We start from the raw sequence: 25,848 nt of genomic DNA on the forward strand, positions 1-25,848 counted from the left end.
CTCCCTTCCATTATTTACCTGAATCCTCATCTGAGTCCCATATCCTTTTTTTTTGAAGAGGGTCCAGGACCAGTTAAGCCCTTAAATTGGTTTTACTATTGCAATACTCAGGAGACACTGACAACACAAAACCACAATTTGGACATGCAATACCAGGGCAATTATTTCACCACTGGCTCATTTTTTTTATGAACTCTCTATCTGCTCTCACTACTGAGTCAGTACAGCGCACACTGTCCATCAGATAGCAACACACGAAACATATTCCAAAGATGCTACATTAGAGCTCTATGAAACTACTTAGAAATGTTAAAAGATAAATGCAGAGAATAAAGAACCCTCTAAAGAGCCATGATGGCTGTAGCCTAACAGTCCTTCTATGAAGAGGCACAGCATATAAGCCACTACAAAGAAGTAGAGCTGTCCACTGCCTTGGTCTGATGAGACAGATGATGGCAAGTAGCAATCCAAGAAGCACTGCTGAAGCAAATGGTCCTAAAACCAAAACACGTGTTAAGATGAAAAGAATAATGAATACTAAATGATGAGAGAATGCTTTCTCTCTCTCAAGGGGAAAAAAAAAGGCCTGTCAGAAGACAACTGAAGGTACAAAACTAGAAAGATATTTCACAATGTATATCCCACAGCACATCACTGGCACACTACAACCCGTTTATCATGGCGCAAGTCTGGGTTTTTCAATTCTGTCTCTGAAAGCCTGTTAACATTAGCTGTGCCTCAATGGCAGCTATCTGTTTAGTCAGTCATACTAAATACAGCTTAGTTGTTGCACCCAATGTGATAAAGCAAAATGTCACTCTATCGTAACAACCCTTGCATTATCACCTGGCTTTATCACAGAATGAAATACGGTAACGGACACTGCTTGCCAGTCCATCGATCCCACCAGAATTTCTCTCCTGTCCTGCCTGCATGGCAATATATACACTACAATGAGTTTTCATATCTCATTCTGCCTCTCTAAAAATGTTACCTCTTGCCCCATGAAAATCAGAAATAAATAAATAACAAAGAACATATCCACTCCGATTCTGCAGTAAATAAACAAAGTTATGTTGATGGATGTAGGCCAGTCATAGGTAATAGCAGAAGACATAGGCCCATAACAAAAAAAAAAATTGATTAAATTTATATTTCTTATAGCAGCACAAGGGCCTTTATGCAGAAGGAAAGAATTTTGTGGGGAAGGGCAGGAGGAACGATGCTTTCCATTCCTTAGTTCAGAAAACAAAAGCCCCTCCTCCATTCTGCTGCACATCAAAAATAAACAATAAAAGGTAATTTTTATGGCTGTATTCTTATTGCTTTATCTATTGCATGCCTCTCCTTGCATACAGGGGATTACCTGCGTGGAATTAAAATTACTTCTACTCAAGTCAGCCAATTAATGTGTTCAGTACTTACACACTGAATTCAATCATCAGAATATCCCAACAGTGTAACGAGAACCATCATATTACACAAATGGCAACCATTGCAGAGACAAAAGACAGTATTTTCCAACACTGCTAACAAGGAAATCACAGTCACATTAAAAAAAAGCTTAAAGAAGAATGGTTATTTTGTAAATTTACTAAAAAAACCCCTACATTCCAGTTGCCACTCCTTTGATTTTTTTTTTCATTTAGACCTTTTTGTCCTGATAATGCTGTTGCTATTTTCTTGTTGCTATTACTACTGAAAACAGCTGCTTGCAGCTGAACAAGAATTAGGTAACAGAAGACAAGCTATAAAATGAAATACTTTGTGAATAACAACTAGGTCACCTGGGATTCTCAGGCATTCTCTCACTAAAAAAGAACACATAGCTAGCTCATCTGTAAAGGAAAAAAAACAACATCCTAATCCAGTTATTTAAATTAATTAACATGCACACATTTCAATAGCCATCTTTTCACTCTGAGCCACACTCACCCGCTTGCTTCTAATAGTCACATCCAATTCTCTTACACTCCCAGCTAACAGCTCCTGCTGCTGTGGAAAAGGTCTTCGTGCAAGCCTGTACTCACAGTAACAGGCTTGCCAGGCAAATAACAAGATGAAAAGCTCTCGCACCACCCCTAGCCGAGAGGAACCCTGAGCCTGGCACCCTGAGCCACAACAACGGCACTGCAGCCCTCAGTCCAGAAAACAAGTATTTTCGAAAGGCACTGCCTTCTAATTCCAGTGTGCATGATGCCAACTGTGAAAACAAAAGCTGCTAAAAACAGCGCGTGTGTGCGAGCATATGCACACAGAGCATCTTAGCTGGAATTAACTCACGTTTTCCCCCATTCTCCCAACCCATCAGCAAACAGAGCAGTTGACTGCACTAAGCAAAATAAAATTCTATACCAAGCATTGCATCATTGCTAATTTGCTACTGTAGCTTCTGCTGATAGAGGCAGAGGATGCAGCCTGTGCTCAAAGACCTGAAGAACAAAAGAAATACTGTATGAATTAACACTGCAAATTCCTGTTCACAACTGACAAAAAATGGTAAACAAGGCACACACCTCTAGCCATTTCTTTCATGCTTTAACACTAAAGACAAGACAATCTTACCAGGATTTACAGCTTTTTACCCATATTCACTGGATACGTGAGCTTTGCATCCTTGCAAATGTGCCAGCCAGTTTGAAAGCCTTGCAGAACTGAATCTGTCTCAACCTCTGCGTCTCATTTACTGTAACACAGAGGATTTTCAAAGCCATGCCTTACAACAGCTGGCTTGTTTTTGCCTGCTTCCTATGATTGACAAGTTCATACAAGCTCTGTCAACTTTAACCTTGATAAGTGAAGGCTTAAGTCTGTATTGTATGTTACATCACCAGAAACTTCTGACCTCAGGGAAAAGATCTCAGAGACTTCAAAGCTTTTCCTTTCCCCCACCCCCACCTCCTGGATTTGCTTATTAAAAAAAAACCAAAAAAACCCCAAACTAAAAGTCCTTTAATTTTCTAAGGGTTTTCATTTGTGAAAATCATTATCTGCAGTTCCACAACTACAGCTCTGCAAGTTTTAACTATTTACAATGATTTTAAAAGATCAGTGTGTCACTAGGTTCCTTTCCAAACAACATTCAAATAACCATGTCTTTAATTCTAGAGGAGAGTCTTCATCAACAGCCCTCCAGCCTGAATTTTTTTGCATGTGTTGTGTGCACAGGCGCCCTCTCTTGCAGGAGATTCTGCAGGGAAAGAACTGAATGCTTTCATGCTGCATGAGCACATTGCCACCCCCATGCTCCACCTTTAGAAGGAATCGTGGCTTTCATCAGAGCAAAGCTCAAGCTCCTTTCAATTTATCTACATGAACACATAGAATAGAAAAGTCGTGGATAAGGCTTTAATATGTATGAAAAGATAATTTTAAAGATGATCACTTTAAGAGGAAAATGTTATTTAAATTGCACACAAAACCACATAGAGCAGCTAGATATCAGGTAAATAAACCCCCCTAAAATTTTTCTGCCTCCAAAAGCTGCTTATTTGATTTCAAGAAAAAACTCCACATAATACAATACAACTGGTTAACAGACTGCAGCAAGTCTGGCTGGCCCATACAGAGAAATGGAAGCTATAGCTGCCACATTACTTTTTAGCACAAGATTTCACTCACATTTACTGATATAAACAGTCTCCTGCGTGACAGCAAACCATAACCATGTTGCCTAAGGGCTTATAGCAGAAAGTGAACATCTCACAGGCTAGCTTTTAGTACCAGAACACCATAAAGCCACTCCATATGTCAGAAAAGCATGAATTGCTACACTGAAGAGACAAATCAGTCACCTATTTCCAATTATGCTTTTCATCAAGTAATTTAAGGAAAAATAAAATCTACAATGCATCAACACATGATGTTTTTATGACTTTAACCACTGGAGACTACATCTTATGTTAGCTCTAAATCTCCATACTCAACTGTTATCATCAACAGGGCTACATGAAGATAGCTGAATTTCAAGCAATGCAACAAAAAATGCACATCTTTAGATGGTTTTCATTCTAATCCTATTTCCAGGAAAAGCAATAAGATCAAACCAGAATACAAAAATGAACTAATGTGTATGAATTTATCTCTGTTTCTCTCTCCACAAACATTTTTGGGTGTTCATTTACTCACACTCAAGTTCAGAATAATGTCTAGGACTTCTTCCAGCTCCTCATGCTTGGTAATACCTTTAGGGGCAAGGAAGGAGATTTTCTTTAAGAAGAAACCACCCTCGAACACTTCCTTCTATCAGCCCATGATGGCCTCACACACCCCTAGCTGTCCCTGCATGCACAGTGAGCAGAACAGATGTGCCAGGAGCAATTAAAGCAAAAATAACTTGGTAGCAAAAAGCTGCAAATAGAAAAAAGGGGATATATGAGATCGGATAGCCACCCTCAAGTTTAGAAACAGCCATTCAAAGTTCACCTAATAAAGACAGAGGGAGAGTCCACATTTTCAAGGGTGTGGAGAATGCACAAATTGGATGGGGGAGAAACAGGGCTGTATTACTGTAGTACTGTAAACCAAGCACAGGTTTTGGAGGCAGTCCAGCACCCATTTAATGAGCTGCTGGTGAGCCCAAGTGGAGCACCTCACTGATCTGCAGAATGCACACCTGACAGCCGCCGGCTGCCAGGAGAGTGAGGAACGGGGAGGCAGTGGCAGGAGCCTGCAAGTTTTAACAATTTATTTAGCCACAACCAACCTCCAAATCCCAAAATAATGCATTTGTGATGCTTATGAAGATGCCCACACATCTCTCAGCTCAACTAGCCTGGAAGTTTTAAAATGGACTACAAGTGGGACAATTTATCATGCAACTTCTGCCTTGATGCTGAGGCATGAGAAGAATCTGGTTCAAAACTTTGCTATTTGAAGAGCTACCCTGTGCCAGTAGCCATATGCATTTAGAGAAATCTTTTTTGAAATATTAAGAATCCACACAGTGCTATTTAATTTTGAAAAGGACATTTCCATAAATGAGATGAATATTTTCAATGATAACAAGTCAGATGGTATAATGCTAAGAGATAACACGCAACCTAAGATACAATATATGAAACTCAGAGGAAATGTGTAACACCTACCAAAACACCCAACCACCGTTCTTCCTTCCCTCTCTCTGCCCCCTCCAAAGGTTGAATTAAATAGCAATTAAAAGGAACATCCGCCAGAGAACTTAGGTCCTACTCAAATGAGGAAAATCCAGAACTAACCTAGCAAAGCAGATGTATAAGCAAAATACAGCAAATAAAGAAATTTTTAAAAAAAGCTGAGGTACAAATCCTTAGGGGTGTTAGGATTAAAAAAAAAAGGGGAAAAAAAGAACTTCTTCAAACACGGATATCTGCCAAACAGATTATAGGGATGAAAGTACAATAGTAAGAATATAAATAAATAAGACTGCAGCAAAAAATGGACATGGTCTCCCCTTCACAACTCCACCAGCAAACAGCCTTTGCAGGAACTATTCTCAGATGCTGCACACCATTAAGAGTGGGTAGTCATAATTTACCTGGGCCATATGACAATCACCTAAACTTCCACAGGAAATTGTTGAACTGGGATTTCTGATGCACAGCTACCCACTCCTCTGATACTTGGACAGCTGCTCAAGCACAGTAACACACTCATTGTTGGGGGAGGGAAGGTGTGAGGGTGCTGAAGAGAAAGAATGAGGGAAAGAGAGCCAAGATTAAAAAAACCAACTCATTATGAATGTGGAGAACTTCAGAATCATAAACCTAACATCTGAAATAAGCAAAAAAGTAGAAATTTTATTAAGAGATTCAGCAGCTGCACTAATGAGTAAAATTGACAAAGAATAATTTGGGCATGTGTAGAAAAGATATGTCTTGGATGCACTACCAATCTTAGAAAGACTAACTACACATAGGGACAAGAGTGATCTGGGTGACACAGACTTTGGATTTTTAGATGAGTTAGAAAATTAAACTTTGTCTCACCTGAGGCTCTTAAAAATTTGACTCCCATGACAGAGAGTCCTCACTCATTTCATCACATCATTCACATCAGAACTCATTAGACGCAGATGACTCACAAAGGGGTGAAAAACTAGGTGGCAGCAGCTGCTGCTGCTATGAGGAATTTATTCAGATATAATAAATGCAAAGTAACCCACAGGAGAGATTTTCCAGTACTTCATCAACCTATACAATGATGTACAACAGAAATTGCTGCTATACAAGAAGGAAAAGCTGAATTTCACAGACTGTTCTATGAACATACAATCTTCATACTTCACAGCAGTGAAAAACTAAACAAAACCCCCAAAATCAAACAAAGCTCAAAGACAGGCAAACCAGCAGAGGCTTGACAAGATACCCAGCTGCATGGCTCCTGGTTTGCCCTGGTTTTCTGTTTGCCCCTCCAAGCATCTGCTACTGGTTCACACAGAGAAAAAAACCTGTCTAGGCAGACATTTGGCCTGTTTTTAAGCATCAACACCCATCAGCTGCCATCATGTACCAGTGATTCAAGGTTCCACTGTCTCAGAGTGTGATATTTATATATCTGTTATTAGTCAGTCACATACACTGGTACACTGAAAGTTCATGGCAGTGAAACCTGTACTAATTACAAGTATTCACAGAAACCTCAGGAAGATGAAAGGTTACAGGGGGTTTCTCATATATGAATAGATGCTCACTCTCCTCTATATGGACAAGAAGAGCTACAGTAGGTTTTTCCCATTTTCAAACAAAATAGGAACTTTTTAACAGCCCAGACTGTACTGTGTCATTGCTATATGTCACACACAATGACATCACTGGCCAAAAAAAAAAAAAAGGTCTGAGAAATGCCTAAATGCCTTAATAATCTGCATCTCATAATAAAGAAATGCTAAGGACATGGACCTGCTGGAGCAAGTCCAGAGGAGTGCCAGGGAGGTGATCAGAGGGATGGAACACCTCTCCTGTGAAGACATGATGAGAGAGTTGGAATTGTTCAGTCTGGATAAGAGAAAGCTGTGGAGCTTGTTAACACATGCATGAAATGTTTGCCAGAGTAATTTTTCCACTGATTTCTAAGGAAGCAGTTGCACAAGATCATACAATTTCTTCCTCACACAGAAAAGGGGGAAAACATTTTGTTTACATAGCGCTGGTAATGTGTTGGTAAGTCCCTCAATGCCTGAGACATACTTGTCCTGCAATGTTCAGTCAAGGAAAGCAACTCACAGACTGTTAACTGCAACAAAAAAATGGGTAACCTCAGGAAGGTCAACAAGGCCAAGTGCCAGGTTCTGCCCCTGGGTCAGAGCAATCCCAAGCAGAAGTTCAGGCTGAGAATGGACCAGGACCAGCCTTGGGAAGGAAGACTTGGGTGTGTTTGTGGACAAGAAGTTCAATAATGAATTGACAGTGTGCACTCCCAGCTCAGAAAGCCAAATGGCTACATCAAAAGGAGTCTGGCCAGCAGGTCGGGGGGGGCAATTCTCCCCCTCTGCTTTTGTGAAACCCACCTTGATTACTGGATTCAGCTCTAGGGTTCCCAAAAGAAGAAAAATGTGGCCCTGCTGGAATGCGTCCAGAGGAGGGCCACTACTATGATCACAGGACTGGAGCATCTCATTGAGAACAGTCTGGGAGTTGGGGCTGTTCAGCCTGGAGAAGAAAAGCCTCCAGCGAGACCTTACAGCACCTTCCCGTACCTAAAGAGGGCTACAAGAAAACTGGAGAGGGACTTTCCACAAAGGCATGTAGTGACAGGACAAGGGGGAATGGCCTTAAGATGGAGGAAGGCAGGTTTAGATTAGGTATTAGATTAGGTATTAGAAGGAAGAGGGTGGTGAGGCACTGGGGCAGGTTATCCAGAGAAGCTGTGGACTCCCCACGCCTGGAGGTGTCAATGACCAGGCTGGATGGGGCCTGAGTAACCTGGTCTAGTGGAAAGTTCCCTGGCCATGGCAGGAGGGTTGGAACTAGATGATTTTTAAGGTCCCTTCCGAACTGAACTATTCTAGGACTTTATGATTCTTAATAAAGAAGTTTAAAATAGATATGAAACACAATGCTGGCAAAAGTTCTTATTAACTAATTAAGGAAATGGCCCTTTTGCTACATATAAAAACCTTCAAGACTTCAAGTCTTGTATTTCAGTAGCTCAGCTCCTAGTTAAGCTGATCACTGTATATTGGTACTTTATTAATTTTTTTGACATCACAGTAAAAGAAACCCAAACAAAATATAGAATTTAAAATTTCTGGAGTTATGAAAAACTGTAGTTTCTGAGAATATTTCCAATGAATAATTTACACCATTGTAAACATGAGGCAACTAATTTGTCCAAATGTGTGTTGTGAATTGTTGGGTTTTTTTCCCCACTGTTAATTAGTCCTCATAGATATGTAAACCCCAACCCCTGTAATGGTCACAAATCAGAAAAAGCTAAGAGAAATAACTATCAATATACACATGTATATTTTTTATGTCTGTATATATATGCACGCAAACATCCATATATGCATGATACAAATCAACACATACACAAATAGACCAGTGGTAATTTTTAAATTCTTTTCCATCTCATTCAGTTTAGAAGACAAGGTCAGTCATATTCCTGTGTTGCTGAAAGTCCTCCTGCTTCTTTGCACAATAATTTGTTGCTCCTCTTGGTGAGCATGGAGCCTAGATATTCACCATTGTTGAAAAATCTTCCTTGTAAAGAGCCTAATAAACTTCGTCCTCCTGCTTCTTTGCACAATAATTTGTTGCTCCTCTTGGTGAGCATGGAGCCTAGATATTCACCAGGTGTTGAAAAATCTTCCTTGTAAAGAGCCTAATAAAAAACTTGGGAACATGTCCATAGGCTCCTGTTTCTGGATCATCAAAGATTTTTCTAGAACATTATACTTGGGTATTTAGGACAATTTAAGCATTAAGAAATTATTTATATTTTGGTTTTGCACTGTAAAGGCTATTCCTCTGTCTTCAAGAGCTCAGCTCAAATGGGAGTAACTACTAAGGCATGAAAACATTCAAAAATATTTTACAGTGTTTAATTAAGAGTTGAGTCACACTGTAGTCCTACACTTGACACGCATATGCTCTTGGACTTGACACCTATTAAACGCTGAAATATTTTCTGTAGCCTGTGATCTCAGATATAATTTTTCACTTTTTCAAGTTATGTAACTTTAATAGACATCACAGGAAAAAATTAATAGAGCTAGGAGTCAAATGTTCTTAGAAAGTAAATAAAGGCAATGGCTGTAAACATCTCTGGTAGATGGCAGAGATTAAGAATTAGATCATAAAGCATGATTCTTTTGATGCAGAACGACTTATGTGTGCATGTCATACTGCAGGAAGCCAACTGGTCAGAGCATCCATTTCCCTCTTTAACTTCTTGAAGGTCTATTTCAGCTTAGAAATTGTGGGGACTTCTATAAGGAAGGTAATTATATAATCCATTTAAGTAATTTTAAAAATGAAGAAAGAAAGACGTATTTAAAGAAGCACAGACTTCACATCCATAAAAAGGTAAGCTTTTGTAACTCATTTGAAATATAAAGAGTGGCACAACAAAAATAAAAAAGCAGCACTTTTTTGTTTTACAGATCAGCCGAATTGTATAATGCTTTTAAGCTGTCCTAAAGTTAAGAACATCCATAGAATCACAGCAACCTGTCGGGATAAAAATACTGATCTTGTGTTAGATGATGCATCCCTGTAAGTTCATAACAAGAGTGGTTTGGTTCTTCCATAAGAGATTACAATGGCTGCTATGGACCACTATTTTCTCTTCCTACAAAAGTAATACCCTAAACTATTAAATACTGCAGAGTTCAGAAGAACATGGTGCAGTTCTCCTAAAAAGGAAGATGAAACAACCTGAATTCATTAGAAGCACTCAGTAACCTCAGAGCAGAAAAGCAGAGCTCAGAGATGAAGAGGTTCACAAACCATCCTCATCAACTCACATTCCCCCCCCCCCCCCCCATTTTTCAAAGTACCGTTAATTTACGTTTTACGATTGTGTGCTAAAAAAGAACAGTCAAGAAAATACTGTAGCAAAATGTTCAGGAAGAAAAAATATCAAACATCTTCTTTTTTGTTTGTTTGTTTTTAAAAAGCCATTTGCTGTTATAATATTCTAACCCTTTTTCACTCTAGAGTCAGTGCATTTAAAAACACTTGTATTTCCTATTTCTGAGGAAGATAATCAGGGAAGCTGTAAATGGTAGTTATTCAAAGTTTATTTCCAGTTAATTTTTTTTCATTTCTCAGAACAATTGAAGGGGAGGGAGGCCAGAAGCACCCTGTAGTATAGGACAGGAAAAAGCACCTGTGGACTCCACAGCACCTCTCAGATTGGGTTCCTGCAAATCTCATGCCCACAAATGCAGAAGGGCCACTCCTGTGTTCAGCCCCATCACACTGATTTTGGTAGCACAAAGGCCACCAGAGCACACAGGTCTCAGCAGCACAAAATAACAGCTGCCAACTATTTAATCCAAACATAAATTTTAAAATAGAGTATCCAAACATAAATTTTAAAATAGAGTATTAAACATGACCATAAGGAAGATCTCAGATTTGGTTACTATTCATGTTCTAGAATATACCCTGAATTAGGTAGATTTTCTAGTCATTTGCAGATTGCTACATTTTAAAAATAGAAAGCTAAATGCCTTTAGGGCAGCTCAAAAATCATAAAATCAATCCATGCCATGAGGCCAGTTCCTTCTGAGCACAAGAATGCCTTGTAAAAAAGGAGCACACGGAAATATATATTCTTTCCCATAAGGCAGCCATTCATTATCACGCAGTGGTAGTTCACAACACAGGAATTAAATGCCCAAATGAGGGATTTTAATCAGTTAGTCTTTTGAATACCGAAGGCATATCAAGCCTCTGCATATCAATGTTGAGACAAAGACTGTGAAAAAGACCATTTCACAAAACCTTCTGTAATGCACTAAAATAGCCAAATACCACAACTGAAATAGTATGTCAAAATAAGCTCCAGCCGAAAAAAAAGTTACTGCAGCTGGTGCCCAGTCATGTGATTTTCATGGATTCCATGATTATAAAGCAAGAATTGTGCTGCACAAACACTGCTAAAATGCTGGCGTAGGAGTATTATTCACATGCTTTTGTGACTCGGCTTCGGCGCTGCTAGATGGAAATCATTTCACTTGTCCAGAGATGCTGCCCGCCCCCAGCAGCCCGGCCGCTCCCGGCTCATCGTGCCCGCCTCCCCACCCTGTGAGCACTCACACCCTCGTGGGCTGCTCATTTTGGAATTGCTGCCCTAAGTACAAAGGGCTACCAAAAACTAGAAAAATAGGGGGTGGTCTCCTCAGCTAAGCCATAAGCAATGCAAAATGCAATCATATGAACCCACAAATAAATACAAACTTTTTACAAGGTTTTATGGTCACAGCTAGAGCGTATGCTTGATACAGTTCATAATTCCCTCTCCCTTGAGAGATTTATACCACTTACAGAACTGAGGAAAGCCTACAGAGATTCTTTTTTCCTATGCATGGGTTCCCTCTGTTATGAAACCCAGAGCTGTCAGACCTGGCAACAGCAGGGTGTGCACAACCACAGCTCGGCTCCAGCAGCCGCAGAACCAGCAACTGCTGAAATCACTGCTTACACCACATCGGGGCCAGGATGAGGACAACCCTCAGCATGCTAGACATTTAAAGGATTTTAACTAGATTGTGCATACAATCACACCTTTAAAAAGGGTTTGAAAACATTGTCTATGAATTAAAACATGATTTAACAGAGAAAATCAGAGCTCTTCAAAGAGTAAAACAAACTTTAGTGTCTTCTATTCATGTACTGCACCCTGTAAAGGCACAAAAGAAGCAAAGGCCAATTTACAGCAGTACTATGTTTCAGCAGCATGCTGTTTTTGCCAAGGATAATACTGGAAATCTCTTTAGGAAAACCCCAGGACCCCATCTACCCACGAAAAAAACCCGTAACTATCACACAAATAATTCATGCACACAAATAAGAATCAACTGCCTTTGAACAAACTGTAATATGCTCAACACTCAACAATTTCTTTAAGCTCACACTAGAGTCCCCAAAAATTTCAGTTCCAAATTAGTTCTATCATGCACATTGAAGTAGTTGGGGAGAAGGAGGGAAGTAAGGGAAGAACACACTGCAGAAACTCTGAAATCATCACAGCAGAACTTGCAGTTTGAGTCAGGAAAAGATCAGATCAGAGAAATTTGTCAAAAAGATTGGTCAAAACCAAATCTTTTAGAGAGAGAAATGAAGAAACACTGTACTTACCCTACAGTGCAGTTCCTCTCATCCAGTTTGTTAATGTTAGAGAAAATACACTCCCCATCTTCATTTAAATCCTCTGCTTGCCTCCTTACTTCAACTGATACTTCCTAAAAGAGGTTTGTAGTACAAATAAGAGACCAAGTCATCATGTTTCAGGCTCCCAGAAAAATCTGTGATTATGGAACCTCTTATTTGTGGGTTTGCTCTGTTCAAATATACATGAAGTCAACAGCATAGCATGCTTTAAGCTTGTTTGGTTTTAAGCAGTACAGTGTGCTCTGTGACCTCCTGCGCTGCACTCCCGACCTGGCTGTGCTCACGTTGCTGCTCTGCTTTGCTGATCTACAGAAGAGCTTAACATTTTTATAAACGTTTGCAACTTCCATTTGGCAAAAATAAACAAAAAAAAAGAGGCACAGAAGTTGCAGAAGAGTTGCTCACATTTTAGGAGATGCAAGTATGCACCAGATTGTGAATCCCCGTGCGAGTACTTGAGTTTCTCAGTAAAACACCAACAGTGCTGTTCCAGAACGTTATTATCTCCCTATCTTCAAACAACCCCACCCAAAGCATAGCTTTGCATTACAAACACTGAACCTACAGGAAATTTAATTGTGCATTAGCACTGGAATAATCTGAATCATATATGCAAAACGACATCTTTATTTACTTCAGTCTGCTGTAAGCATCTTCAATGCACTTATCACCATATTTTCCAGGTGCCTAAACAGGTGTCTGCTTTTTGCCCCAGGAGGCCTATACTGAACTTAAGAGCACTGACTAATAAACCAGAAATGCATACAGGGAATAGATTGCATGATTTTTTATTTTTTTTTCTGCTGGGTAGGCAATTATTTAATAATTCAGTGAATTTAATTTGCAAAGTAACTTCCAGGTGAATATTTTCAGTGCTTTGAATCCCTACCCTAGTAAATTATCCACATAGTTAAGTCTGCACATAGAGTTCAAAAATAACTTTTGCCAAACTTAAAGACATAAAAAAAGTATGGAAAGACAGTCCACAACTTTAAGAGATCAACATTTTTGTTTCTCTTTGAGCTATTCTCATTCTACTCCATGTCTACACACACACACAGAGGTGACCTATGTATGTATATATGCTTTGTTTTTATCAAGAGGAGAAAAATAAAGAAAAAGTAACATACAGCTACTTTGCTTCAATTCTATTCTTGCAGAAGGCGAAGTTCAACACAGGTTGAACACACTCTGACTCCTTATACCTATCAGGCAGTCTCATAGTAGCTTGAGCAACATCTTTTAACAGAGAACCAAAGAGACTTGGTTTCTGTGTTTACTTCCAGTGCCACCTGCCAACCATTGCCTGGCCCTGCTTGGTTAAAAATTAACGTAATATTTACTCGCAAGTTGAAAGACTTTTGGCATCTCTCTAAGGAATAAATGTATACATCTTAAATCAAGCAAACTGACATAAAACAAAACATTAAGCAGTTTCACTGTTGCTGTGGCTTTAACATTAACAGGCATATTTGTAATCTCTAAACTTTATCAGGCAGAAATTTTGTCCTATGTGATTTTGCATGAAGCAAGTTTAGAAGAAAAGAGGAAATCCACGGAAATTATTAGACCATTAAAAAATTACAGTAAAATATGTATTATTGACATGTGGAACACTTTTCTTCATAGTTTCAGAGAATTTAAACAGGGAATACAGCCACACCCATGAAAAGATAAGTCTGGGTGAAAATTGCTTTGAACCTTCAAAATCTCTACTATAAAAAAGAGGGTATTAGCAAAGCAATCATGGTTTTTTTCCACCTGACTACAGCACACAAGAAATTACTTTGATCCAACTGCTCTTGTGCAGCACAAACTTCGATCTTCCTCATTTTACTTAAGACAGCTACTTATAACATTCACTCCTTTACTGAAAAAAGGCAAACACCATATTACATAGTGTTCCTAAATTGGAAATTTTCATTAAAATTCTCTCTTCCCCTCCACTCCTCTACTGTCCTCCACCACACTGGGCAACTTAAAGGAAAATTCAAAAGATACTTGTACCTGTTTGTAGAAATCAGTGGAAGGGGATGATCTGGACCTCTCATGGGTGTATTGTGATTTCCCATGCTGTTCATGGCCTGTATCGAGGATATTATCAGCTGAGTGGTACCTTCCTGAGCCCCTTGGCTCTATTGGCTTCCACTGCTCCTTCCACGATGCCTCATACTCTGCAAAGGTTCCCAGGCGCAGTGGCTGTGCAGATTTCCCAATCCTCTCAGCAGCCCTATTGCTGCTGCTGTGCCGGACACTGTCTTTTGAAGCATGAGCAGTTTCAAGTCCAACAGAGGCTACCCGACCTCTTCTCTCATACCAGAGCTCCTCTCCCTCTTGTGCTTTCCTATCTGGCCTCGCAGGCTGTCCCTCTGCTAGACAATGGGGACCTGGTTTCTGTGATGATTTTCTAAATGAAGGCTTACTTGTTTCTTCAAAAAATTTCCACCTGTCTGCAAATGAGCCCAGGGCTTCTTCTGATATGTTTGGATGGCAATGAGCATGGCATTCATCCTCTGACATGCCCACCTCATTCATCTTTTCTGGTTCTGAGTATGACTTCAGTTTTTGCTCTGTTGTGAACCTCTTTCTGGCTCCAATCCGAGAAACGTGATGAGTGCCACTCCCTGTAGGGTTTGGTTTGGCTTGTGTAGCCTCAAGCAATCCAGAGACATCTTCAGAAGCCAAAGCCAGTAATGAAGAGTTGTAGCTACCAGTTTTCCGCTCAGGGGACCTGGGGAGATACTCAGCAGGGCTGGGCTCCAAGTCCCGACGTTTGAAGGATGTTGCGCTCAGAACCCTGGCCTGGGCTTCCTTGAGGTGATCTTTATAGGTGCTGGTAAAGTTTGTGTCGGGAGACATGATGACATTCTCACTTGAATCTGGTTTCCAGGTCTCACTGCATTCCTCTGTTTCAGATGACCCTACTAGTGTAGCAGTACTTCTACTTTTCTGTAGCTTTGCTCTTCTCATTTGGATCTCATTTCTGAGGGTTGTTGCAAAACGATCACTCCTTCGTGCCTGTTTAGACAGGTGAGTGTCAAATGAGGTCTGTCGTTCTGATACCTCTTCTGGGTTGTTGTCAGACTGTTTTTTCCCTTCCTGAGCTAAAGAGTGCAACATTGGCGTCTTCTGAGGAGATATCTTGCTGCTCTCATCTTTTCCCCACCTAAAATCTTTCTGAGCAGATCTGTTTTCAGTGGTAGGGACATAGCCCTTTACATACTCCTGCTGACCATGCCTAGTTTCACTTTCCTCAGAGGTGTTCTCACAGCTTTTCTTTTGTCCAGATTTTTCAGTATGATTAGGTTTTTTAGATTCTTCTACTACAGCACACCTAGCATCTCCCCCTCTGTCCACTGGGTAATGACTACTGTTCTCACACCTTGTCAGTGAAGATTCAATAGATTGTTGAGGTAGATAGTATTTTGGGTTTGGGGCCATTGTAATAACTGCAGAATTTTCATGAGGTCCAAGTGACAAATCAGTTCCCACTGCAGGTTTCCAGCTGTCATCCTTGAGTTGTAGTGGCTTTGAGCTTCCCTGAGCAGGCTGTTTTGCTGTCACACAATAATATCGACTTTGTCCACTGTTGTCCACTTTCTGTTCAGCAGCACTGTTCAAAGAGGAAGTGCTGAGCAGACTGGCTTGGTTTGGACTGTAGCCATGAAAATGATCTGTAGTTAACTCCTGAATGCCACTGTAGGACAGATAATGTTGCTGATCTTTAGGTGCAGCTAAGATTCTTGCACTGGGATAAAAGGTGCTTTCATCACTGTACTGGTGCTGGTGGTGGTAAGAGTAAGCAGACTGTGCAAACCTAATGTCGGTGCTGGACAAGGATGGCTGCAGTTTGTTCACAGTTCCTGCATTACTACTGTACCTTTCACCAGCTGAAGAAAAAGTGTGTTCTGAACTGAGATCAGATTTGTAATTTGAGCTGCTGATCCTCCTGTCACACGCTCTGGAGGGCCGTCGCTGCTGCTCTGCAGTTTCCAAACTCCAGTCACTCCTGGGCTGAGATCGGTTCAGGGCTGTAAAGTGCTGCGTGCTGGCACCCTCTGAGTACATAGGGCCCTGGGCTTTCTCGTGGCCCTTGGTGGCAGCAAAGCTGTCACTACGAAGGGGTGGAGGTGGAGGGGGAGGAGATGAAGACTTCTTCTTATCAGGAACGTACCAGACAGGTCCAAAACTGGACCTTCCCAAGCTAGGGAGCTTGCCATCTGGCTGTTCCTCTGTTCTAGGACTTTTATTGTTCTCATATTGGATGGGAGCTGGCAAATACCCAGGCTTGTCCTCTGTTCCACTGCTGTCATTCAAAAACTGGCCAGACTTGCTTCCATGCTTAGCAGTCTCCCAGGGCCCCACTTTGTAAAGCATGTTCTCTGTTGAAGAAGTGTCTGCATTGGACAGAGTGTGGTCAGGGGTGCTAGAACTTGTGGAGAAAGACCCATAGGCTGAATCTCGTTTACTTTGGCTCCCTAGATGATCAATGCTACTGTTAGACCTTGCAGAAGAAAGTCTTCCATACTGGGCTACTTGGGGAGTGTGGTCCCAGCTGTCCATACTTCCCAAAGAGCTGAACTGGTCAGAAGTGCGATACAGACTTGACTGATCCCATGAGTTTGACAGGTCATGAGAAGAACAACTACTGAAGGAAACAAAACCAAAAAAAAGTGTCAGAATAAATATCAAAAATGTCAAATAATGCTACAACATAATTGTAACCATCCATTTTAATAATATTGGTTAAATCTATCTGCACAGCAGTTAAAGACAAACAATCTAAGAAAACAAAATTTGAACACCAAGTCAGGGCTCCAACTTCAAACTCCACCACCAGTTCAAAGCTTGAAAACTTAGTAACTACCTCAGCTTCCCTATGTAAGTTTGCCAGTAAGTAATATGCATTTATCTCCTTGAAGGGTTCCTTGTCCCCCTGCAAATTGTTGATTTTGCTGACTTTGCTTTTAGAAAAAATTAGTTTGAGATCCATTAGCTCCCTCTTTCCTGGGACAAACACCAACTTATTTTTCAGCTTATTTTCCAGGCACCCCGATTCTTCCAGCTGTTAAACTCACATACTTCCTCTCTTCGTTGCTCAAATATGACTCTAAAATTCTTCAGCCCATGATGTTATTCCCTTGTCAATAAGTTACTCCAATAAAGTTATATCCACATCTGCCTATTTGTTTGGTGTTTTAACTTTTAAGCAGAGACACACTAAATGCGTTTGTCTCAAATACCACCTGCACATGCACCTTAGCAGTGTGGTTTCAAACCACTCTCAAGCTGACACTCTTAAAACAACATTCCATTCCACTCAGTTCCACAACATTGGCAGGAAAACTTCAGGAGGAAATGCCAAAGCAACAAGCTCTGCATGGCCTAACAAACTTCTAACTTTCCTTCAAGAATCCTTGCTGCCACCAGTTTCTCCCCACCATTCTTTCCTCTATAAAAACATCACCTTTGACAGAGCACTTTCTTCAGGTCTTTTGCTAAGGACACTATTCCGAAATCCTGCTGCTTCTGTTACATTCCTATCCCATGAGTTTTGTTTCACTTCCTTTCATTTATTTTCTCTCTCACAGTACCCACCTCCAGTCAATCCAACACATAGATGCTGAGATGACAGTCTTGCCAATTATTCTCATCACATTTCCCTATTTGAACTTCAATGGCAGCTCCTCCTGCTTTTATATACCAAATTCAAATTCTTGTCTTTGCATGCAAAGCCCCTTGGTACAAATCCCAGAATTATTCCACTTCCCTGTAGCTATAATTATATGAAGCATCTATCAAATCTTGGGCTGTAAAGAGACCTGTGAAAGCTAACAATGAAATTAGATAATCCACATTAAAAAAAATACAAAGAGTGATATAGGTCTTTTTTTTCTGTCAAAAATACTGCAAAGATCAACTCAACAGTTCTTTGGAATTCAGTACTAACAGAATTTGATTTTTCCTCCCTCTACTACTGCAGCCTTTTAAACTTCTTTTCTTATACAACATGGTCAAAAGCAATGTATATGAAATAAGATATGCTTTATGCTTATTTTCTAAAAGCATTTTATTTACAAGATACACTAACAATGGCCTCATCTTGTGAGGTTTTGTGTTCTTTCATTCATTTATTTCCAGCATTTAAAACATCTTGCTGAATCTTTAAAAAGGTCTTGTCATCTTAAGTGATACTGTGTTGCATGTAAAAAGTATCATGGTCATTACTAGGATTTTTTTGTCAAAGAATAATGTAAACCAGATATTACTAAGAATTGCTGATATTCCCACTCCCTTAAGCACTAAGGAGATCACAGAACCATTAAGGTTGGAAAAGACCTTTAAGTTCATAAAATCCAAACAGATACTTGCATTAATTAAAAGAAATATGCCACTTGTGCAGGAAAGCCTCAGTTTACAGGTCTCATGTAAATCTACTGGTATCCAATGTGAAGCAGAGATATCATCTCTGGAGGTCAAAGCCCTGCTAGAAAATGCCTAATGGAAACCCAGCAGAAACAGCAAGCACTTTAAAGAAGGACAGGAAGGTTTCTAATAGCATGTTGCTGCAAAGCATGGCCTTCTGTGGTCCTAAACTGCAGGGCAATCCTCCTGTGAACCCTGACATGGAACAGAGTACAGAAGCTAGTTCTGCCTCAGCCTGGCTGGGATCCCAGGATAGCCTTCTCTCAATGGCTGTTTTAGAGCAGATTCATAGAAGCACCTATGCTGCTGGTCAAAGTCAGGTAGGTGAAGTCCAGGAATAATCTACAAACACCACAAACACCACCCTTTGGTCACATTGGCCATTAAAACCCTTCCCAACCCTGGGGCATGAGCTTCTGCTCCTTGACCCTTACAGAAATTATCTCCTCTCAGCAACTGGATGGGATTACAAATCAGATGAACCTGACCCTAACTGCCCCAAAACCTCAGTTTAGGATGTTCTTCTCAAAGTACACTGTCCCACAGCCGCACCTGTAATACCAGAATGAAGCAGAAGAGGTGATTAGGTTCATCTGGACAACAGGGTCACAGAAAAAAACCCAAGGGCTCCTCTGTTATAGTATACCCTACTGCAAGAAAATGCAGCATTTGAACTTTCAGCAACTTAAGATAGTTCAGTTACACTCCTCCCTGAAAAGTGCACTCAGCCTTAGTTTAGGATGGGCCAGGAAAAAAGTCTGCACAATGTTAAGACACGACTTCTGCAAAAAAGACAGAAGACTCACAGAGGGAAATGAAGGCACCAAAAACTTGACAAGTTCCAGCTCTCTAGCTTTGCATGAGAGGCATCTAGACCTAGCCTAGTGCTCCCAAAATAACTTACAATTTTTGCCTTAAAGTCACATGATGAAAACGCCATACATATTGCACTGGATGTGGAGGGCTGGATTCCAGGACCACCCTCTCTCCTATATACTGGTACAGCCTTTTCTGGGCTGTCTTCCTCTAGCTTCATCCACCTTTTCAAATGTTCAAATTCATTAGGCTGGCAAAGAGAAAGCCACAGCATAAACCAACTGACCAAAAAAACCCTAAAGCAAATCAAACTGCCCATAACTTAACCTAGCAGTAGACAGTATGGACAGTCCTCAAGGGGCTGTTTTGGCAGCTGTGCCCTACTCCATCAACACAAAAACCAACTGACCAAAAAAACCCTAAAGCAAATCAAACTGCCCATACCTTAACCTAGCAGTAGACAGTATGGACAGACCTCAAGGGGCTGTTTTGGCCAGCTGTGCCCTACTTCATCAACACAAGTAAGTGTTTTGAGTGCCCCCTCTCCCCACAAACTCTCCGTGTTTTAGTGAATTTTCACGCTCACAGAGAGAATGCAGGTAGGCACATTGAGAAGAGATTTTAGGCTTTGAATACCCATCTCAGATGCTTAGCTCAAGGAAGGACACAAAATTCCAGAAACAGCCCAGGGATGGGATGCCTGGCCTAGAAATATCCCCTCCTCGGGCTATTTCCATTCTCTGCTTGCATACTGCTGCTTTCAGCTACTGATTGCTGTGCCTTCCGATCAGCTGAGCTTTTTGTGAAATGTACTTGTAAAGTGGGGAATCTCTGAGGCTGCTCACCTCTTTTAGTATATCAGCAAGCCCAAAGAACCCCACTCTGCAACTGAGATCCCTAAAGTATCAAAGTCCTTGGGCTGCCACGATGGGAATGTTGAGTATCCTCCAGCAGCAGCACTGTAAAAGCAGTTCTGCCACTGAAACAGTCTTGGACAACAGACACCAGGTTGTGTTATCACAAATCTCCCAAAGATATTGTCTTTTAAGTGGGCAGCACAGGTAGCCAAGGAGTTTAGGATGGCAGTGACCTGGGAACTGTGGTATGAGATTGTGCTAAGGCCACTAAGCCCACATTCAGCAGCATGTGAGAAAGAATCTCTTATTTTTATTAGTATTAGTGTCTGCCAGCAGTTGTGGCTATTTCTGATATGTGAGGGGAGAGAACTGCTCTATTCCTATCCCCTCTTCCTTTACACGCACAATTCCCTGACCAAACCTCATTTCAAACTGGCATGGAACCATTTTTTTCTCTTTTTAAAGTATTGGGACACACCCAGCTCCTATCAAAACACACCTTGAGACACATCTTGTAGTATTTTACTTTCACAAGGTACAAGGACAACCACCAGGAAGAGCAGGAAGCATATAATGATTTACAGCTTAGTATAGAATTTACTATATTAATAGCAGAAATACTCTTTAGCTATAGTATTGCAATGAAGAACCCTACAAAAGATTTTAGAAATTTCAGAATTTTGTTTCTATGTACAAGGACTTTTACTGTCTTAAAATCTATAAATCTAAATCAACCCATCTACATGATATTTAAATACAAACTTTAAATCAGTGTAAACCAGCATAAATTGTAATCAAAGGTTCTAAAACTTCTACTAATAAAGTATTACAAAAGACATTTTAAAAAACCCCTTTCTGTCAACTTTATTCAAGGGCAGACAGCAACTTAGCTCAAAAACAGTACGGAGCTCCCAAAGAAAACAATGTAAAAACATTGTGAATGTTCATCTAAATGTAAAAATTAGATTAAAAAATAAAATACTGAAGTATTAATATTCTTTTGCTTTGACTACCACAAAATATTAACCTCAAGAAGTAATGATTCAGCAGAGAATGTACAGCACCAAGTATAGAAAACCAAAGTCTACTTCCCAAACCAGGACTGCACACCAGACTAATTTTCTGTAATGCTCAGTGTAACTATGGCCCAATGGGAACAGAAAAGGAAAAAGTAACAAAAGACCAAAAAAAACAAACAAAAAACCCCACACCAACAAACCAAAGAAAACCCCACCCCCTCCCTCCCAAAAACCAATAAAATGTTTCATGAAAATCGTAAAGAATGTCACCTAGGAGCAGGAAACAAACAAGAACCTGTGACCAGACACAAACAGGCGTTACCTAAAGGTTTAGAGTTTCACAGCTAAAACTGCCTGGGTGCCAGCCTTTCTCCATTAATATTGAATGTGATCTAACAAATATTAAAGTGCTTTAAACAGTGACTGAAAATCATCGGTCTTATTACCTCTCTAGACAAGCAAGATCACATATCTTGCTTGGGGAAGGATTACAGAAAGACAGTTTAATTAAACCAATAATACCTTAAAAAACAACAGTAAAGCATTCTGCACCCTCTCTTTAGAAAAAGCCCTTTTAACTGTTTGAAACAGTATTTTTATTTTCTTTTCCCTTTCCTCTTTCACTTTATGAATGTTAATTTTGATGGTTACTCCGCCTTAGGATTTTACCAGTGGGCATTGAAAGGAAATGCAGAGCAAGAAGCATAACCTTGTGACTGCCTTTAAAGCTAGTGTCTTACCTTTCAATCATATGCACATATCACAAACTGTTTCAGAATTCCACTCATCCACACGTCAAACTTTCCCAACTCCCCCTTCACTCACTGCAAGGACAGGCAACTCTAAAGAAGTGTAACACCACGATTCTGCGTTGGTTGTTTTTAAAAACAAAACCCTCAGCAACATGACCTGCATTGCTGTAGCCTCGCTGTGAGGAGCTGAGTGTGTGTAACTGAAGCAGAGACTCACCTTGCATGGTAGCTCGAGTGCCAGGAGGCGCAGGCATTAGACGACGCAAGGTGTGACGTGGCTGCCTCCGGTTGACTTTCGGTAAATTTGGTTGCGTGCCAGGAGTGCGGCCTGCAGACTAGGTCATTCCTTCTGAAAACAACAGAGGCAGAGGGTGCTACTTAATGCAAACAGTTCAACAAGGTGATACGCAGCAAAAAATCTACCAGGGCAGCAGTAAAACATTTCACAGATAGGACAAAGGCATAATGACTTTAAATGACAGCAAAACTTTCTACATGCATGCATGCCAGTTTTGAAAAGACATCACCATTTCTTTAAAATGCTTGAGATGCAGTGAAATGCCAAATTTATTTTTTTAATGGGTGGCAAGATGGATGTTTATTACAAGGAACAGAGACGGATAAATTTTAAAGTGCCTGACACGTATCCAGAGATTTAATAGTTAAAGCTAATATTAGACTAAGAACTCTTTTACAACTTGACAACAGTAAGGCTATGGTAAGATTTTACTGCAGGTAGGTGCATATGGGAGGAGCTAGGGAGAAACGAGTAAATGACCGGCAGGATTAAAGCCATGTACATTGTTTCATACAAGGTAGTGATACAAGCAATCATATTAACTCCAGGCAAGTTCTGCTTCAGCTCTTGAAATGTTTGGCATTCCAGATATGCAGGGATGTTTTGTTTGTTATGGTGTTTTCTGGGACTGTTTTTTAAAGAATACATCTCAGGTATCAGTTCAGTGAATCATGTAAGTCCCCAAATATTTACTTGGATATCACCTCCAAATGCTCACCTAACAGAAGAGATCCCTTCTAAGAACTATCAACAGCAGATTGTTGTTAGAGCTTTGCATCTTAAAAACCGTTTTGAAAAAATTGCTCCTACTCCTCTACCCCCTTCCTTCTGCTCAGGAATTGGTAGCTACAGGTTGCATTGCTTTCCAAGGACTTGCTGTTTGTTACAGCTCTCAGCACTCATGGAGTAAGTGCATTCTTTTCTCCCTAAGGTTAAATAAGCCTTCTGGGTGGAATCCAGCTACTTCTGTTTCAGTGAGTAGATGCCAATTACAGGCCATTTGTCTAGACCCTCTCACTTGGGAATGAAGCAGGACCTTCTCTGAAAGTAGTTCATCCTGCCCTTCTTCTTGGCTCATCCTGGAGGAAGTGTAATTTAAAATTTAGATGCAGTACGAGGTTTGACAAATCCCATCTTTTGAAGTCCGAATCTGAAATAAAGGCTTATAAGATCTGTTAAGATTTTTTAATGCACTTTTGTACTTAAGAAATCTATTACTCCAAGGTTAAGTAATTTGGTACACTGAAGAAGTGTTCCATATTTTCAATTTGAACTGTAAAAAGTACTTCTACATTTTTTTACTCATTCCCCCTTTTCATAAATTTGTCTGTTATCAGACTGCCACTGCATTTACCGACCAAAACTAAAGGCAGTATCTTCAAAACAGGTCAGCTCTTGAGTACATGGCTTTTCAGAGTACATTTAGGAAGGTCTAAAGAAATCAGTGATGAATTTCCAAACTCTGCATGCAGGATTACAAAAGGAGAATAACAGTTCTAAGGGGAAACTGTAATTTCACTACAAAGTGTAGCAGCATTACTGTCACTAAAAAAAGAAGTAATTGTTTCCATAAACAAAAGCCTACTCTTCTCAGCATGACAAAAGAGAAAATGGTTAAGCAGAGCATCTCTATTTGCTTGTTCTTGGTAGGACATGACATTCAGAGAGTGGAGGAGCCCAGCACTCTCAGTACAAACAAGTGCAAAAGATTCTGCTCAGCTGTGTGATGATGGGCTCCAGACAATCCTTGCTTGCTCCAAGCATGTGTGCAGCTATGGAAAAAGTTATGATTCCACTGCTCAGCTGCACAGAACATCACATGAACTTTCCCCCCACTGCTTATCTTTAACAGTACTGACAACAACTCAGCAAACCACAAATACCTGGTAAGTCAAATGCAGTAGATCTCAAGGCATCAATTAATCTGAAAAGGTTTATATTTTATGAGACAATTACTTTTCTATGATGTACTGCTAAGGAAACACAAGACTAGGAAACTAGCACAATACAAGCAACGTTTGGAGCATAAGGAAAAGAAGGTTGGGAAGAGGGCTTCTGTGACAGTTTGGGCTTGACAAATGGCAGGAGGAATCCAATCACTGGGAAGAAACAGAAGGGATGCACATGTAAAGTCAGTACTGTACCTCATGGAACTTGTCAAGATCTTGATAAGATAGTTCCTCGCTACATGAATGTCATTTTCAGAAGGCATTTTCTGTGCTACAATATCCACCACCACTTTCATCTTCCTGAGCAGCCAAGCAAGGGGAGGAACAGACTGGACTGAGAAGTGGCATAAGGCAAGTCAAGTGGACAAGAATTTACAAGTTCTGTTAAATTTTCTATTTTTGTGGCCACACAGGATTTTTGAGGTGGTTTTGGTTAGGTTTTCTTTGGACATAATGGTCTGAACAGCCTAAAAATACTGGTGAGATACCTAGAAGGTGGAATCTCATAGACATCACAGACACCTGCTTTTGTTGGGAAATTCACAACATGATGAAAAATTAATTCACCGTGCACAGTCAACAGTACTTTCTGATAGTAATTCTAATTAAATGGTAAGAATCTATCCTGCACTTCAATAAACAATTTTTTCTAAAAAGTGGACTGCAACATAAATATTGATTCCAAAACTCAGCAAATTGATAGAAGGACTAGAAAGAAAAGATTCAAAGATTCAAAACAGGAATATTTTGCAGATAACTGAAGAAGCTGGAAGCTGAGCATTTACATTCTAATGTAATATCTCTCTGTTACTTCTGAGTGACAGAATGAGATCATCTGAACCTACAACTCAGAAAACCTCCAGCATTAATAGAAGCATTATTAAAACCATTTCACTGAAAGTATGTTTCTGCCAGTGCTTTTACAGAAGCTGCTGGAAGGAAAATGTTGATAAGCATAGAAGATAGGTTACAAGGGAAAAAAGATAAAAAGCCAGCAGATACAACAGAAATGTGTGTTTCCCCAGCATCCCCTTCTCCAATAGAAATTGTATCATTCTTATCTACCAAACAGCACCTCGGTTGTAACCCTGCCATACAGGCTTTTGCATCTGGAGTAACCAAAGCAAAAATGTGACAGGCAGCTCCAGGGGACTGGAGCTCCAGGGGGCTGTATCCAGATGAAAACCATTGCTAGAATTTATTTCACAGAACAACAAAATCGTTTGGGTTGGAAGATCAGTTCACTCAGTTAAAATACCCCTGCCAGGGACAGAGGCACCTTCCACTAGAGCAGGTTGCTCACAGCCTCAGTGAACCGCAGCCACAGTGGCTTTGAACACTCCCAAGGATGGGGTATCCACAATTCTCTGGCAACCAGTTCCAGTGCCTCCCCGCCCTCACCCTAAAGAAT

General features: G+C 40.3%; 1 protein-coding gene across 3 annotated transcripts in view; it reads right to left on the reverse strand.

Moving 5' to 3' along the window:
• SHROOM2 (shroom family member 2) overlaps window positions 1-25,848 on the reverse strand; it is a 118,592-nt gene that overhangs the window by 22,210 nt on the left and 70,534 nt on the right. The window contains exons 3-5 of one of the 3 annotated variants that reach the window (XM_039714375.1): window positions 22,408-22,536; window positions 14,328-16,968; window positions 12,288-12,391 (exon numbers count right to left, since the gene is read on the reverse strand). In XM_039714375.1, the coding sequence (XP_039570309.1) occupies window positions 12,288-12,391; window positions 14,328-16,968; window positions 22,408-22,536 (2,874 nt within the window). Of the gene's footprint in view, window positions 1-12,287; window positions 12,392-14,327; window positions 16,969-22,407; window positions 22,540-25,848 lie in introns of all 3 variants that reach the window. The other 2 variants (XM_039714374.1, XM_039714373.1) reach the window with 2 other exon arrangements.

The sequence above is a fragment of the Passer montanus genome, unplaced genomic scaffold, assembly GCF_014805655.1.
Source record: "Passer montanus isolate IOZ18808 unplaced genomic scaffold, ASM1480565v1 scaffold3, whole genome shotgun sequence".
Lineage (NCBI taxonomy): Eukaryota > Metazoa > Chordata > Aves > Passeriformes > Passeridae > Passer > Passer montanus.